The sequence below is a fragment of the Mauremys reevesii genome, linkage group 1, assembly GCF_016161935.1.
Source record: "Mauremys reevesii isolate NIE-2019 linkage group 1, ASM1616193v1, whole genome shotgun sequence".
Taxonomy (NCBI): Eukaryota; Metazoa; Chordata; order Testudines; family Geoemydidae; genus Mauremys; species Mauremys reevesii.
In genome coordinates this window covers 303920069-303938345 of record NC_052623.1, presented here as the reverse complement: position 1 = coordinate 303938345, position 18277 = coordinate 303920069, and the positions used below count along the sequence as shown (strand labels likewise).

The 18277-nt window shown below is 43.6% G+C and overlaps 1 protein-coding gene across 3 annotated transcripts in view; it reads right to left on the bottom strand.

Moving 5' to 3' along the window:
• The window catches only part of SLC38A1 (solute carrier family 38 member 1), a 54191-nt gene that overhangs the window by 9866 nt on the left and 26048 nt on the right, over nucleotides 1-18277 (bottom strand). For 2 of the 3 annotated variants that reach the window (XM_039498344.1, XM_039498423.1), the window contains exons 2-7: nucleotides 15658-15869; nucleotides 11914-11989; nucleotides 11348-11463; nucleotides 4463-4536; nucleotides 2725-2817; nucleotides 2312-2393 (exon numbers count right to left, since the gene is read on the bottom strand). In XM_039498344.1, the coding sequence (XP_039354278.1) occupies nucleotides 2312-2393; nucleotides 2725-2817; nucleotides 4463-4536; nucleotides 11348-11463; nucleotides 11914-11989; nucleotides 15658-15776 (560 nt within the window). In that variant the 5' untranslated portion in view covers nucleotides 15777-15869. Of the gene's footprint in view, nucleotides 1-2311; nucleotides 2394-2724; nucleotides 2818-4462; nucleotides 4537-11347; nucleotides 11464-11913; nucleotides 11990-15657; nucleotides 15870-18043; nucleotides 18104-18277 lie in introns of those variants that run through there. The other variant, XM_039498504.1, reaches the window with a different exon arrangement.

Sequence of the window (18277 nt, the reverse complement as noted above, 5' to 3'; positions counted from 1 at the left end):
ATTTCAAAGATGCAGTGAAATCTCCTCTTAAAGCACGATCACTGTTTTTTAACATCTGATCAGCCATCCAGAATTACAGCATTTTCTCTGGCTTCCATATGTTGTAAGCTCAAGTACAGGCAAAGACTAGGGCAATTTCCGAACTTCTAGGGCATTGGTTACATGTGATAGTAAATGGAATATTTTATCAGTAATTGCTTAAAAAGTGGCACTCTTTGGAATCTGAGCCACAACACATTTTCATAGTCAGAGGGCAAAATGTTGCCCTTACTGGTAGGAGTGGTGGCATGGATGAAGGGATGGAGCAAACCAGCTGGCATTAGATAGAAGCTATCCTGCCAGCACAGGAAAAGACAGATCAAGTGGTCAGACATAGTGCAGTGCAGCATATGCTGCAGACAGCAGTATATCCACTTAGCCTGCTGAGGACCTGGCCACATGCCCTAAATGACAGACCATGCTACTGAGGGCTGGATTCACTGGCCACCCCAGTCACTTGACCCCTTCCCAAAGGCTGTGGGTAGAATCCTCTCCTGGTGGTCTGCAGGGAAAGGGCAGAAATGCAGGATTGTTCTCTACAACATATTTTAAAGTGCTCTGTCCAGTCTTGTATGAAACATCTCCAGGATGGTGTTTCCACCTTTTAGCTAAGTTGCAAGACATCATATAACCTGATGTAACAAACAAGACATGTACCAATGTAAAGAAATACCCCTCTTTTTGTTTTGTTTAAGGCAATGGTAGATGCCATCAAGCACTAACAAGTGGCAGAAATCTACCCTAGGTATTCCACTCCTGTCACGTTTTAGTATTGGGGCACTTCGCACTATGGCAGGGGTGGCTAAACGTGAGCACTTTTACAGTTAAAGTGCAGCCTGCTGAGCCCCCTCCCCCCATTCTCCACCTACCAGATGGAGGTGTAGGCGGGAGAGCTCAGGACTTCTGCCTTGCAGTGGGGTGGTGGGGTAGGAGCTGCTTCCCAATGGGGAAGGGGGTTTCAGGGCTTCAGCCTCATGGGGTGCACCTGCCAGGGCTTGGGGCTTCAGCAGGAACAGGGCTGAAGCCCCAAGCACCATCAGGTGCCTCCCATGGGGCTGAAGCCCCAACCCCCGGCAGGTGTGCCCCGGCCCTCAAACTTTTGAAGATTGTCATATGTGGCTCGGAGGGTCAGTAAGTTTGGCCTCCCCTGCACTATGGGGAGTTCTTTACAGATTGAGTCCTACAAGGTGCTCAAAACTCCTGGAGGTGCTGAGTGTGTTCCATGCCCATTGGTTTCAATAGGTGTTGAAGGCGTTTAGTAGCCTGTAGCAGGGTGGACCTCTACTCCTGCCCTGGAGGGGTTAAAAACAGCCCTGGGAAGGGGCTGTGGCTTGAGAAAGCAGCCTTTAGGCTGGGCTGATTGGGGAAGTGGCTGCAGCTGGGGCCTCGCCCCAAACAGAGCAACAGGGCCTTATAAGAAGGCCAGGGAAGCCAGAAGTCTCAGTCAGTCTCTCTCTATATTCAGAGAGAGAAGGGCCTGGCTGCAGGGAGGTTAACCAGGTATCTGGAGTGGAGCAGGGCTGGAGAAAGGCGGAGGAACTGGGGAGCTCCAGCCTGGAAAGCCCCAGGCTGCGGCCTAGCAGTGGGCCAACAGGTGCTAGGGGTTCCAGAGGGCAGCCCAGGGGTAGGCCAAGGCAGCAGGTCCAAACCCTCCTTGCCAGTGATGAATAGGCTGATACTGCAGTCTGCCCCAGGGCGTGGGGCTAGACAATGACTGGCAGTAGCCATACACTGAGGCAAGGTGGGGATAGAGGGTGGGGGTTCCCCGGGGAGGGGAGATCCAGAGAGAAAGGGGTTACTGCCAGGGGGCAGCACCCCTTGTAAAAGGGCACCGGGTCCAGGGAGGGACACGGGGGCCAGAGGACAGGCGGATCACCGGCCTGCAGAGGGCGCTCCAGAGCTGGAACGGAGCTAATTCCCAGGAGTCACCAGCAGGAGGCGCCGCGGGGGTGAGTCCTACCCGTTTACATAGCCCCAGGAATTGCTCAGCATATTGTGGGATCAGACCATAAGATAAGAATGTTGTAGAAATCATTCTTCTAAAGGAAAATCTAGACAGTAATCACTAAAGGCTCATTTATTTTTATTTTCTCTCCCCCCCCCTCCCTCCTCCCCTCCCACACTTTACAATCCCATTAGGGACTCTGCTGTGAACATCTGACATTATCATGAGGAACAGCCAATAATTAGTGCTTTTATAAACCCATGCTCTAGCTTATCTACATGAAGTATAAACTCTGAAGTCAAGTAAGCAAAATAGTATTAAACTTACGAAAATGCTTCTTCTTTTCCCATAAGAAACTTTATGGCAGAAGGCAGCTCATTTTTTACTATGAAGAGATAGCTCAGCATTGCTGGGGAAAAATGAGACCATTTTAGAAAGTGGACATGATACCTTGTGGAATGAACACATAGAAGGATACTGGACCTGTTCTCATGCGAACCCTAAGTAAATACAAGATGATCTAAGGCAAAGAAGTTTAACTGATTCTAAACTACTGATTCAAGTTGGGTTTTCCCTGATATGTCATTTCAACAGACTACACAGAGAATACTAGTTTGAACTGCACAACAGAACATGAGGGCCCCCAAAACATCACTGGGAGAATGAGAAATCTGACTGGCCGACAGGCATAAATGTATGTGCATTCCTTTGTCTGCTCTTGTCTTTTATTCTTCCTTTACCTCCAGTATTCTGGAGAGAAGTGGATCCAAAAACAATCATTTTTCCCGGAGTGCCAAAGACCTGCTCGCCAAGCTTTTCATACACCATGCAGCCTGCGTAAACCAATTGGAGGAGAAATCAGAAATCAGGGGTGACAAGCAACTGTCAAGTCAAAACATTTAAGATTCCTCTTCATTCAGCTAATTTCCCCATCCATGCTGCTATTTCTTCCCTTTTCACACAAATATGGGTCTCTACTGTAACTCACAGGAGTCGAGCAAACTTATTTGGAAATATCCTCCTCACGTTTTTAAATGTCAGGAGGGGCTACCAATCCCTTTTTGAAAGTTGGAACTCACAATGAGATTATTATATCCCTTTAATAGGTGTCCACCTACAGTCCTCATGATATTTACAAACCTGACATCTTAAGTTTGCTCCCTCAGTAGGAATAATATAAGATTTAATGGAAGATAATATTCAACACAGCAGGGATTTGCAAGCCAAGGCTCTGGCAGACAAGCTAGAGAGACACAACACAGCAATCCTGTAATTTTATACAGTTTAACTGACATAGATTAATGCAGAGAAGCCAGACTGTTCATTTAAATTATTATTTTTATTTCCTTATAATATATTAATTTATGAGTTCTCATTCTCCTACGGTTCCTGCGAAAAGAGGAAAGTATGAGAACTATAATTAAATATTCCTTGTTTAAAATCTGTCAAATTCAACTAGTAGCTAGACCCTCTATTAATTACAAGATGTTCCAGTTGAATTTAGCAATTTTTTTTCCCAGTTGTGGCTTGGGCTGACAGAAAAGCTACAGCATTAAGAACACAAGAGGGTATGCAATGAGAATGGAAGATAAGTATTTCAGGTGTTACACTGCACAGATTATCCAAAAGAGGTGTCTCACAGTTTGGGTTCCTTACATTTTCTCCTGGTTGACAAATTTTCTCTTTAAAACTCACATGAACAAGAAGCAAAATTCAGTTTGATCCCAGGACAAAATTTTTAGTGTTTCCAGAACACAAATGTGTGTGCATCTGCATGTGTAAATTTGAATATGCAATTGCTGCCATTGTATACACAGTCATGATAATTGTGTACACAAACTAGGTGTTCAAATGTGGAAGCATTCTCGTGCATGGGTAATTTTGAAAGTTTGGACTAAAAGGTTATAATCTCAGGACATTATTCTTAGCCTATGGAACCTATGGAGCCTATTCTTAGCCTAAAGAGTTTAACATTACAATGGCATTTATATATGTATTTAGACATATATTGTGAGCTCCTCAGGGCAGAGTGTGGCTTCTTCCTTATATGGAAAGTACCTATTATTATACCATGAGTACTGTTGGGAACAACATCAACTCTATTTTAGTGATGTCATCTTATCCCAGATAAGCTTCACTGTACAGAGTTTCATTATAACTGGAATTGCAATCTTCAGATTGTAATGCAATAAAACAGTTAGAGTCTTTCCTTCTACTTCACTAAAGGGAGTTTCACCATATCAGAATTCACTGTGAATTGGTTTGATTATATCTTTTCTTTATAGCAATGGGCCAGATTCTAGTCTCAATTATACCAGTATAAATATAGAGTAACTCTGATGGCTTCTGGCCCAGTCTCTCTCTTCTTTTTCAAACTGATGAGAAAAAAACCCCCAGGCATCTTGCTTTATTCTGAACATCTTTCACCTCTTGTCCTTTTCCCTCCTACTAAATTGATACATTATGGTCTCAAATTACCTGTTTCCCTTGAACATATCAACAGGAGATTTATTGAATAAATAGACAGTACTGTCACCGAAGCCAATAGAAACCTACAAGAGAGTGAAAAATAAAATTTTATAATAAAAGAATTCCTCGGTGTTGCAATTTTGTACATATTGGGACAGATTCTCATTTACACTAAGCCACCTTCATAGTTTTCTGGCCGTGCAAAGGGGCCCTAAAGTAAGTATAAATATAACTGACATGCTTTATGGCTTCTTTACATTGCTATAGTGTAAAAAGGGGACCTAGTATAAATGAGTTTCTGGCCCATTAAGTCTTATATTGAAGGTCTGCCGTGATCAACTTATGGTGCTCAGAGTTTATAGCCTATTAATTAGTAACCCCTCCCACTTTAAATGTAAACCAAAATAAAAATCTCCTTCCATCTAAGCAGGAAGATCTAGTCAGAGCAGCTGTGAGCCCTATGCTCCCAACTACTTAGTTAATGATCTTTCTAAAATCTGAGGCACAAAATTTTATCTAAGTGTTTATATAAGGACACATCCTAATGTCCATACGAGGGTCACATCCTAATGTTCTTTCCCAAGCCATGTTCCAGAGGATGTTGATGGTATCTCCTGATATTGTTGTGCCTGACTCTGCCAGTGCCACTGGGAAATGGGGGCAGCACTGCCCCAAGTAGCCCTGCTAGCCCATTGTACAGGATGTAGTGTGATCTCTCCCAGTCTGTGCACCATTCCAGCTGCTCTGGAGCGGAAGGAGATGTAGTTCTTTGCCTTGCACTAGCATCCCTGTTGGCACTAGCTCACACTGTATGCTCCCCAGAGTGCTGGTCTCTGAGCTACAGATTTTGAGCAGGGGAGACAGCAGAGACACCTCCTCTGAGGTACTGCATGGCACTGGCAATTCCAGTCCCTGTCCTGCACTGAGAGAAGCAGAGGCAGAAGGGTTTGCTGCATCCTGCATTACGGTTGGTGCTTCCAGCGATGGGGCATCCATCATTTGACCCCTGCACTGTAAACACTGGTTTGCAGAAAAATTTGGGAACTAAAATGGGAATGAATGCTTAGTCAGTATTTGCCGGGGGCTGAGCAGCACGCCTGATAACAAGGCAGTACCATGGGCCAAGTGCACAACACTACCTTTGCTCAGTGATCCATCTCCTGTAGACCAGGGCACAATTCAAGCACTGTGTGTTCCTTTTCTCTGTGTACAGTTACATGGGCTGATTGACAACACATTTTCATGCTATGTGTAAGGAGTATTAAAACAATCTGTTGGCACTTCTATCATTTTTATCATGACAATACGTCTTAGGACACCATGTAAACAAATCTAAAATTAAACAGAAAATAAGCTGCTACAATAGGTGGGCAGTTTAAAATGCCAAAAACAAGTCTTTCCACTGAAAGGAACATGCAGGAATGACAGTTCGAGAACAATGTTTTCTTCCTTAGACTAGATGTATTTGGAGGCCAAATTATAGCTGCTCTTGCCATGATTGCATGGCCTGAGGTGCGGGGTAGAGTGGAAAAGGGCACAAGAAGCCCCATTCTTCTCAGTGTAACTGTACAGAACATGCCACAGTGATGTAGACAAGCATTACTTGATCTTAAGGGGGCACCAAACAGCTGACATTGCCACTGCACTTCCCAAAGGAACTTGTCCACCCTGGCTGCATTGTACATTAGAATGCCTGGAGGGCAGTGCTGGGAGAGCCCACACTGAACCTTTTCATAAGGTGGAGTAAGTGCTGCTGCTGAGCATGCTCCCACCAGAGACCACATGCACATTTTTGCACGATGTGGGCATAATGTCTCCAGCCATTATTGCTTGGCTGTTAAAGTTAGTCACTTTGCTAGTCGTTGCTTGGCTGTTGAAGCAAGCCGTAACTGAGCTCTTAACATTAAACTCCTAATTTGCTGACACCAAGCAAAGGGCGTCTTCACGGAGGTAAAAATAACAGCTGCAAGCCAGCCAGGTGATGATCTGATCTGTTTCCTTACCTCTCCTAAGGAGTCTCACCAGTTGCTATGAGAAACTTGTCCTTTTTCATTAAAGCCATATGAAAAGCCTGTTTGTGTGAGGGCTGTGGTTTAGGCAGACTAGTGCCAGTACCATCCCACAGAATGGAATGAAAATGTTAGTGCCCCTAGCTCTTTGCAAACTCAAAACATAAGCAGTGAAGCTTTGGCAACTCAGTAGTATCAAAATTGTTCTCATGCTTCACATTTTGTACAGTTTAAAAAAGTGCTGGCACCCACATAAGAAATCCGGGCAAAATTCTCATCCCTAGTCCAAGCCAAGTGTATAGCTATATGCAGAGGACCGACGCAGGACTAGGAGGAACAGAATCCTACCTCCCACACTGGGAAGCTATGCTGTCTGTCCACAGCTGCTTCCTTCACTCATCAGCTGTAGCAACTACTGTGACCCACTGCACTGCAGAGGCCTAGGCTTTGTGACCTGGGGATCTGTAAAATTGGTGGACTAACAGGTCACACATCTGCCTCTCCCAGCTCTGCCACACAAACCCCCTTGCATTCCACTGGGAATCAGGACACAGCAGAGCTCGGCTCAACCAGTGCCGAAGTCTGCAGAATCCTCCTCCTAAGGTCCCTCTGTGGACTGGCTCATGTGCAGACTTCCAAACATTCTGCAGCTGTGAGAATTTCTCCCCTATTGCTGATATGAAAGAATCTTTCTATGGCATAGCTCATAGTTATTAGCCATATTAGATTGTAAGCACCTATGTGCTCTCATCTTATTTTACACGTGCAAAGCATCATACCTACCTATTGTGTTAAGTTACACAATATATAACAATAGTGTTTTTGTTGCTTTGTTAATTTTGAATTCAGTATGCAAAGACTATATAATCCTGATTCTGATCTCAGTTGTGCGGGGATTAAATTTGATTCCACTGGAGTCAGTAGAGTCATGCTGGTAGAAACGCAGGCCCTAATTAAACAAACAAACTTTTTAACATACAGATTTCCTTTTCCATCTTTGCTTTTTACTTTTAGATTGCAGTGCATGGTTCTCTTCGGTAACCAAAGTCTACCCAGATCAAAGAAGGCTTAGAAACATTTCAAATCAGTGTAATTTACAAGTAATGAATACAGCAAGGCCCTCTGTTCAAAACGCAAAAATAATAATACTTGGTCTCTGTCTTTAATCATTTGTAAAGCAACGTGTGATAAAGATAGCACTATATATTTGTTGGAAAGATTCATTTGATCAAGTTGTGAGGAAAAAAAATTATTCTTGATCAATTGGATTCAACTCTCTGCATTGCAGGACATAGGAACATTTTAAACAGTGGTCTTTATTTGCCACAGAGCTCCAGAAGTCAGATTAGGGTTTAGTATCTTGAAGACTGGTTTGATGGCTCATTCCCTGCTAACTTGCCTCTCACTTTCTAACTTGTCACTAACTACTACATCTTTGGTCTTAATAGCTTTGTCTATGACATTGCTAACATGACTGAAAACCATTACGAAGCTAACAAAAGCATGGCTAATAAATATCTGCGATTAAATCTGCATAGTTAATTAAGTAGAAAATAATTCTGTTCTTTATAGGACAAAAAATGTACCCAGCATTCACCTTAGCTAAATACTTTGTACAACACGGGTAACTCCACAGATCTACCCAGTATTTGATTCACAAGTCCAACTACTATCAAAGATCATTTTAAGCATATCTAAGGTTCAGTATCATGTACACCTCTACCCCGATATACAACGCGACCTGATATAACACAAATTTAAATACAACACGGTAAAGCAGTGCTCCGGGGGTGAGGCGGAGGGGGCTGTGCACTCCGGCGGATCAAAGCAAGTTTGATATAACGCGGTTTTACCTATAACACGGCAAGATTTTTTGGCTCCCGAGGACAGTGTTATATCAGGGTAGAGGTGTATGTGATCTACTTCTGCTTTTATCTTGTTAATGTAAGCATTCAGGAGACACACACCTCTCAACTGCCCCTGGAAACAGAATGCTTTACAGAATGTGGTGTTAGCTTCTTGTTAGTGCTAATGAGTTCAATAGCACTATGTGTGTTGAAGAGAGGAGCAGACAAGGCTGTGAGAGTTTACAAAGAACTAAAGTTTGAGTGGAATCAGAATGGAATTAGACTAATGCTTTGGACTGTTACAGTGACACAGATAGTTCCCATCTACACTGTAACTTTTAAAGCGTAACTGGACCAGGGGCTGATTCCTGATTTGGTTACAGTTATAGGGTAGACCGGACCCTGAACTCTCCAAAGCAAGTCAATTCCCAGAGTGGAAGTCAGAATGATTTTCTCTTTTCAATGGGTTTCAGATTACAGGGCAATCTTGTACTGCACACACATAAGACAGATATTTGCAAACTGAATATAAAAAATTGAAGCACTGCTATAATTTTAATTAGAAATCACTGATGTAGCAATAGCTCTGTCCACTTCCATTTTTAGTTTGACATATAAGCTAGTGAGTTTATTTTTAATTAAATGTTTGTCAGTGCTGCAGTAGCAAAGCAGTTCAAAAACATCCTGAACCGATTTGTATCTTTTCATATTTTAAGTTTCAGATCTGTCTCTTGGTACCATGTGCTAGATCTCAGAAAGGAAAATAGAGGATATAAATCTCATGTGCTTCCTACCCATCATTTTTTCCCCTAGCTGTGCACAAAAAAGTATTAGGGCTTGTACACACTAGCGGTTACTTCAGCATAACTTGTCACTCAGGGGTGTGGAAAAGCCATCCCCCTGGAGTGATGTAAGTTACACCGACCTAAGAGCCAGTGAGGACCGTGCTATATTGACAGAAGAAGCTCTCCCACCAACATAGCTACAGACGCTCAGAGAGCGGGAGTAATTATGCCAATGGGAGAGCTCTCTCCCGTCAGCATAGACTGTATAAAAATTAAACATCTAAGCCTTTGAACAACTGGAACTCTTTAGCTTTGTCTGTCCAAGTGTTCCTTACCCTGGTTTTAGGACAAATACTGAAGCAGCCAGGAGTCTGGGGCCAGATTGTGCTCTGCCTTGCCACTGGCGGTTATGCCTTGTGTGATCCACCTGAAGAATAGGCACAATAATGGCCTCTAAGAGTAGGGGCTACTTCCTCCCTCCACACTGCAGTAAATAAACCACGTTAAAGGAGGTAGGGACCAGGAGAAACCATGGTCATGCTTCTCATTACGCCGGCCAGTGGAACCTTATAGATAGGGCCCTACCAAATTCATGGCCATGAAAAATTCGTCATGGACCGTGAAATCTGGTCTCCTCCTGTGAAATCTGTTTTTTTCTGTGCTTTTACCCTATATTATACAGATTTCATGGAGGACACCAGCGTATCTCAAATTGGAGGTCCTGACCCAAAAGGGAGCGGCGGGGTGTGTGTGTGTGTTTTCAAGGTTATTTTAAGGGGGGGGGTGTGTCATGGTATTGCCACACTTACCTCTGTGCTGACTTCAGAGTGAGGCAGCTGGAGAGCAGCGGCTGTTGCCTGGGCATCCAGCTCTGCAGACAGCGGTGCAGAAGTACGGGTGGCAATACCATACCATGCCATCCCTACTTCTGTGCTGCTGCTGGTAGCAGCGCTGCCTTCTGAGGTAGGCTCCTGGCCAGCAGCCACTGCTCTCCGTCTGCCCAGCTCTGAAGTCAGCGCTGCCACCAGCAGCAGCGCAGAAGTAAGGGTAGCAGTACTGCAAACCCCATACAATAACCTTGCAACACCCTCCACCCACAACTCCTTTTTGGGTCAGGACCCCTACAACACCACTGTGAAATTTCAGATTTAAATAGCTGAAATCATGAAATTTACTATTTTTAAAATCCTATGACCGTGAAATTGACCAAAATGGACTGTGAATTTGGTAGGGCCCTACTTCTAGACAATGCCATGTGTAAATCCCTATACACGCCAGGCAGTTTTGAGAGAGATACAATTTGTCTTAGTCCCTTGGGTGGAGCGGCTCTACACTGCCTCCAACAAGTTGTGCAAACTGCATAGCTTACCCTATTCTTTGTAAGTTACCATTATTATATTACACAGAGTGCTTATGCTGAAGGATTTTAATTTGCTTTGCTTTTCAGAAGTAGTTTCGCACTATGTAATCACTAAAATAATAAGTGTTTGGATTTTGTGCTCCCAGTGAAGGCACTGGCAAAACTCTCATCGATTCTTGGAGATCAGGACAGGTTCTTAATCACTGACATTTAGCTGCTCACATATTAAAAATACCTAAATGTAGCCTGCTATTTTTCTCTTAATAGAAAACTACCCTTCTGGGCATCTTACCCAGGGAATTGGTAGAGAAAGTGAGTGAGATTCTGGACCTGGACATAGAACACCCAAAGATTCACCCAAGGGTGTGTGATTCTTTAAATTTTGTTTTTTAGAGCTCTGGGAGAAGTAGGATAACAAATTAGTGATTAAAATATAAATTGGGTAATCTATTCTCTTGTTTAAAAACTAACATTTCTCATACCATTTCTTGTCCAAAAATGCTCTAATACTTATGCAGCTTGGAGACTCCAAGTGAAATCCTGGCCTCACTGAAGCCAATGGCTAAACTTGTATTGAATTCAATGGGTCCAAAATTACACCTCATGAATCACTGTGATACATTCATATCTGAAACCCATGACCAAAATGATCAAACTTGCATATTTAAGTCCATGTTTAGTTACCTAAATCTGTGGTCTAGGCATTAGCTGCTGCTACTGAAGCCAGCACCTCTGAAATCCTAGCTACTTATGTATACAGCTTACTTCATTTAGTAAAACTGCCCACTGCATTTTGAATGGTCTATAGACAACCACATTCTCTCTAAATGCAAACATTTTAAAATCAAAATGAAAGCGTGCCCAGTCCTGCTATTCACTGTGTGGATACTTACACAAAAAGGATGATTCCTGTGTTGGCTAGTGCAAAGGCAAGACCTAAAATTCCACTACCCATAATGGCGTTGCTGAGATTAAAGACAGACATTTGCAATGAGGTTGTTCCTGGAATCTGGACACAGGAAAAACGGACATATAAATAGTTTAGAGTTCATTATACAATGCACATTTACAGTGAATTCCAAGTTTTACGTTATAGGAAATAAAAGTAATTACTGCTACAGCAATGATACAGTACAAAAAATACAAAGCAAGATTTGAAAGAGAATAAATCCTAGTGAACCTTTTCACATGGACATTCCAATTACTGCCTAATGGAAAGGATAAATGCACTTAAAGAACAGAAATAGTGCGGGCAATATATATTGCTTTAAATATTTTCAGTATTTTTAAAAACACCTTCCATTAATCATAGGAGCTGATTTTTAGAGGTGCTGAGAACATGCAGCTCCCCTGGCTCAGCTGGAGTTGTAGGTGCTCAGCACCTCTGAAGAGCAGATCTAAGGGTTGTATAGTTCACAATCAACAGTATATCGAGAGAGACAGAGAAAGAAAGACTTACATATTCTTCACATTTCTTTTTTTCCAAGTGACTGTTTGTGAGACTTCTTCGGCTCTCCCGATCCGAAATAAACTTGCTGAAAAGAAGTCAGAGAATACATATTCTATCATGAGGATGTAAAGAATATGAATATACACTTTAATGCTATAAGCACAGCATGATTTTATACCTGCAAAAGGGGGTCAAATTTAGCTATTTAAAGGGTTATAATGAGCCTAATGTTCATTTACACTTGTGTAAATCAGGCGTCAGTGGAGTTACAGTAGTGTGAGAACAGAACCAGACCTAACAAATATAGAAAGCTATTCCTGGATCTTTAGTAAAAGAGAAGTACTGCTTCTGTAGACAGGATGGTAATTAATCTGCATACATATTAACAGAATTTGTTAGTCCAGATCCTCTAGCATGGTGTGCCTGCTGGTAGATCTTAGCCATAAAGACAACAAATCCAGCCATGGGAGGCTCATCCCACTGTAGAGGATCTTCTAGTGTTGTACAGCCACCTGATTTCTCTGCTCCTGGTACAAGGGGTACAGCTGAGGGAAATGAGCATGCCTGGGATGTTCCTATGCCCTGTAGGCTGCCAAACAGGAGCCAATAGCAGCTGGAGTTAAACTGTGGGATTGGCCTTGAATTTAACCAGCCCAGGGTGGGGGAGAGCACATCCCCCTCCTGAGCTGCACTGGGTGCTCCCTGGGTGTAGCCAAGAATCTGGGCTTTAGTATTTCCATCAAAGTAATCTTTTAGGGCCCTGGCAAAGCCAATGATTTAGCTCATTGTCCTGTAAAGTTCAGTTTAGTTTAGCTTAGGAAAGCACTAACAGAAGAGCTGCTCTGTAGAGTGATATAACTCTCTTCCTCCATACTCTTCACACATGCTGTTTTGCTTTGTCATCACAATGTGCACATTAGAAATCTATTGTCACTAGGACAACAAAAGCACCCTGCTATTTTTCTGTCTGTCCCCAGCCTTTGGGCTTCACCATCTTAGAGTTATATTTCATGCATGTATTTTCTCCCACTTCTTTTCTCTGCTGAAATCTTTTAGATTGTGTAACCCTTGGTCTGGTTGTTTAGTTTTTGCAATGTCCCTGATCCCCTTGTTAACTTATACATGGATCTCTGGGCCCTAGCTATTGCATCAATCATTATGCAAATTTCATTCCTAACCATGTGTTGCCACCCCTTTTCAAAGATCCCTTTTGCTTAGATAATTTTAGGTGATTCTTTTAACAAACACCAAACCAAAAACACTCTGGATGGCTTTACTTAAAAAATATCGTCCCCAACAATTCCCTACAAGGCATTCGATGAGCTAACATCCTCAGGTCAGGGACATACAGTTCTAATTTAACTGTAAATATGTAATAAACTCTGACTCAAACCATGTATTATAGCAATACATCAAAAAGTATTGTGGGCTATTTTTTGGGCTTTATCTTTTTTGGGGCTCATTTTTGGGGGGTTATTTTTAACAATTTTTGAGTTCTATGTACATGTCCAAAAATTTAGGTTTTTGAGGCTCTTTTATACTGTAATGAGAAGCTTTTTCAGGTACTTCCCAAAAGAAGTATTTTCATTTTTATTATATGTATAAAAATGAATTAACCTTTGCATCCTTGTTACTGAACCTCTGGTTTAGCATTTAGTGTTCGTTCCCTGATGCATTTTAACGTAGTACTGTTTCAAGCAGCACTACATTAGAGCACACTAGGGAACCTTTAGTGCACACCAGCAGAGTCTACACAAACCAATTAATGTGTGCTTTAGAAATCACACCCCATGGTTTGCATTACTGCTCCACATAGACAGGCCCTTAAATACAAGCCAGGGAGCAGGGACATTGCCTATATAAACAAACTGCACAAGGGGTGAAATCAGCATGAATTGAGTAGCTATGTCTGGGGGTTTTCTGGTATCTATTGGATAAACACTGATTTCCTTTATTTATTCATTTTATTTATTTTTTTAGTATCGGGGGATGGGGGGTGGGTTAATCAGTGTTTATTGGTTAAATCTTAAATCAGAAGCCTTAGCTATATTATACCCCTGCACCTTTCAATGTAAAGTTCTATTACACTTCTCACTATCCTGGCTATGACCTTATTACTGGCAATGCATGATGAGAATGTGGTGGTGTTTTGACTATGGGCCATATTCAGATGTCTGTATATCCACTGACTTCAGTGGTGTTAAATGAGGGATGCATTTAGTCTACTAACTTTACAGGTTCTCTTTAAAGATGATTTTCTGTGCTCCGACTGTGGTTCCTGAAGGATACACTCTGATGGAAAATATCTTGAAAAGTCTTAGTCATCATCTCTCCTGTATAATTCCCCTTTAAGTTTATCCCTTAAACCAAGACAAACTTAGACACATATGTTGCTGTTAAAATGTACTTAATCCCATTGCTAGTTTTACAGATTTGCTTCACATCTATCAGATTGGTCTGACTATGCTTATCTACATCTGAATCAACTATTTAATTTCTCATACATTTTAAAAACTATTCATTTTCATAAAGTTACAGCAAGTGAAGACAGAAAAACGTTTGCAATGTCAATGTCAAGAGTCCTGAGATCTGTTGCGGGCAGACAGCAGATTCCTCTTCCAGTTACATATGAGGTGCAAATCAGCCACCCTCTTTCTGAAGGAGAACTCACATTTTATTGCTCACTATGCAGATTTTTTCTATTCATATAAAACAGAATTTGGCCCTGAGCTTTTAGTGAGTTGGAACTTGTATACTTTTGATGTCTTTTTTAAGCCACTTTGCTGAATGTAGGCTGTTGAATGGGAAGAGTTTACATGGCACTCAGGTGCTCTAGCTGAAAAACTCTGCACGTGGTGTAATGAGGAGCACAGAGAGGAGCTTTGTTTCCAGCTCAAAAAAGCCACAGAAACAGCCAGCCACTCTAGTACAACAGCAGATCCTTACCGTAAATATGAAGGCTATTCAAAACCTGAAAATTTAACTCTTTGCCTTGCAATAATGCTTGGAAGGGTTTATTATGATGGAAAGAATATTGTTCTATTGTATTAAATTAACAAAAAGTTTATACAAAAATAAATGCTATAATAATTTTTAAGTAATCATGTAATAATTGTATTTTACTTTAATTGCTGAGCAGAGAATTTTTTTTTACATTTAAATTTGAACCTTAATTATAAATCTGTCACTTTTTTCTAAAAGTGCATTTTCTATTAGGTTTTTGCTATTGCAAACTTAGGAGTAAAGGTTTGATATACATTCTCATTTGCTGAGAGTTTTAAACATAGACAGGAAGATATGATCTACATTTCCTGTTAAGAGCATGAGTTATCAATTCACAGAAGCCTAAAGAACATTTTTGCAACCATTGTGGTTACATACATCAGATTGTGAAACAGCCTTTATTGAAAATCCTATATTTGCCCAAAATGTTTGTTGGTTTAATGTTATTATTTTATTTTTTGTATTGTATATGCAGATATTTTGAAATGTTAGCATTTTGCTACTCCATATGTTTATGCATTTTATTAGACTCATTTGAAAAATTCAAAATGAAGAATACATTGCTACTCTGTTTGCTTTATCTGCTGTTGCAGCCTATGCCCAACAGATGTCACATATGAAATTCAAATTACATTTTCAAATGGAGCATGACTCAGTAATGAATAATTCAAGAGATATACTGAAAATTAGAATGCTGTTTTTAAACAGTGTGTTTCACAGGATAGACAGCATCAGTGGAAAAATACTCACCTATTTATCTGGCCATTTTCTACCTCTGTAAAATCATTTGAATCATTGCTGATGTTATCATCCTCAGGGACAGTCATATTCTGGAACTCAGTTAATTCTAATCCACTTTTAAAAGGCATCCTGATCTAGGAAGTATAAGTATCCAAATGTTTATGCAAATAATAGTGTATATTTTGTAGGTAGATAGTAGCCACAACGTGAGCTCGACAAACCTAAAATGCAGTAAGAAAAACAAGATGTATGAAGTATTCTAATAAGGTTACAGTGAAATCTATACAAGAGAACACCTTTATCAAACACAGGGCCGGCTCTAGGCACCAGCGCTCCAAGCATGTGCTTGGGGCGGCACTTTCCAAGGGGCGGCACTCTCGCCCCCCCCCTTTTTTTTTTAACTTGGGGAGCAAAAAGCCGGGAGCCGGCCCTGAACCAAGATGTTCCCCGTCAGCTGAGGCTTTCAGACTGAGCGGGAACTGACACTGCAGTTATGGCTTCAGTAGCTAGATGGCAATCATGGCAGCCTGAGTTGCACAGGCTGGACTGCAGTTCAGGCTGCCCTGCCACTGGGGAGCCCGAGCATCATCCCCCGGAGCTGGGCCTGGGCTGCGAAAGGGGCTCAGCTCCGGGGGATGATGCTTGGGCTCTCCAGCAGCAGGGCAGCCTGAACTGCAGTCCAGCCTGGGTGTGAGGAGCCGGGGAGGGAGGGAAGTGGGGCCTGGGGATGCAGGGAGGGACTGGGGGAGGGGTCCTGCTGCCGCTGCTGCTCTGCTCTGAGTCTCCCCAGGGCGGCGTGGCGTTTCCCCACAGGAGTGGGCTGTGCAGAGAGCTGCCGCTGCCCCTGGACCCAGCCCTCTGCGCACCTCCCCCGCCTCAGCCCCGCGCTGCCTGCCCTGGGCGGGGAGGCAGAGCCCGGCTCCGAGCGGGGCAGCGGGGGATACTGCCCCGCCGGGGGACCCCCGCAGGTCGGGCACCTGGGGGTCAGTGTCCGTCCTCTCGGCTCTGCCTGCACGGGGCTGGGGAAGCAGCTGTCAGCACCTGCCCCTCTCAGCCCTTGCACCTCCCATCCCGTTCGCAGCCCCTTCCCCTTGTACTCTCCCTTCACTCACACCTCTCCCCTTGTATCCTCCCCCAGCCCTGTCCTCCCGCACCTCCCCCTTCCCCTGCACCTCTTCTCCTGCAACCCTCCTGATACCCCCTCTCCTCCTCCACCCTCCTCTGCGAGTACATCACACCCCACTTCTCTGCCAGTGTAGAGCCCCCAAGCACCCCCACACCCGCTCCTCTGCCTGAACCCTCTTTACTAGATCCCCATCCCTTTCTGGGTACAAGGTTTGAGGGTTAGTCCCTATGCCTTCCATGTGCATTTGGAGCACTAAAGATGGGGTTGCGGGGAACGGAGGGGGGTGAAATTTATACTAAAGTGAAATAAAAATAGGAGAAACATTTTGATCCCCACTGCAAGTGTAAACGGGGATTGCTGTGGTGAACGAGGAGGTCACGTTTGTGGGGGGGAGCCCAGGGCTGGGTGGCAAGGGGTGCGGGTGGGGGAGGGCATTGGTGGGGGGAGGAGAGCCCAGGGCTGGGGAGGGGGGCAGCCAAAATTTTTTTTGCTTGGGGCGGCAAAAAACCTAGAGCCGGCCCTGATCAAGCAACCCAGATTATATCCCAAATGTATTGTACAGGTAGAGTAAAAGGCTCCTCCAGCTTAATTAGAAGAACACCTCCATTGCTTTATTTGTGCCAGGGCTCAGCCCAAGCACCTCTAGGCTTAGTAGCTCACAGCCCTGGCACCTCTGGGCTTGTCGCATCAGTTATGAAAGTAAAAATTTTGCTTGACCCCAGCACCTCATTGTTTGAGCCCTGACACCTCTTTCATTACAAAGTAAGCACTGAACACCTCTGTTTAAGTAACCATATGTTGTCAATCCCATGAGTAGCTGTTTACCACAGGTTTGGCTGTGTTTACATTTATAAAATAGTGAACAAAATACCATATATGCTCAATCATAAGCTGGTTCATTTATAAGCTGACCTCCTCCTCCCCCCCCCAGATGGATAAATAGAAATGGAAAATTTTTATAACCCGTTCATAAGCCGACCCTATAATTCAGGGTTCAGCAAACTTTGGCTCCCAGGCCATCAGGATAAGCCGCTGGTGGGCCGAGATGGTTTATTTACCTTGAGCGTCCGCAGGCACAGAGGTAAACCTCAGTAAACAAAGTGTCCCAGCGTGCCAGCTGCTTACCCTGATGGGCCGGGACAGCAACAGAGAGGGAAATTTTTTTGAGGGGGAGAAGCTGGAAGTCAGGGGAGTAACCCCTGTGACCAGGGCTCAAACATGACCCAACCCCTAGCCCGGGACCCTCCCCCCCATCCCATCCCTACCCACCTTATCTGGGGACGGCCAGGGGAGGATGTCTATGGCCTGGCTGGAGTTGCTCCAGCGGGCCAGACCAGGCGGCGCGGCCGCATGTTCCAGCGGGCTGGGCCGGGCAGCACGGCCACAGTGTGCTCTGGCGCCCAGGCGGTGCAGCCACAGCCTGCTCTTCGGGGCGGGGCCGAGCGACACGGCTGCAGCCTGCCAGCCCCAGAGCTGCAGCTGCTTTGGAGGTTGGGGGGAGAG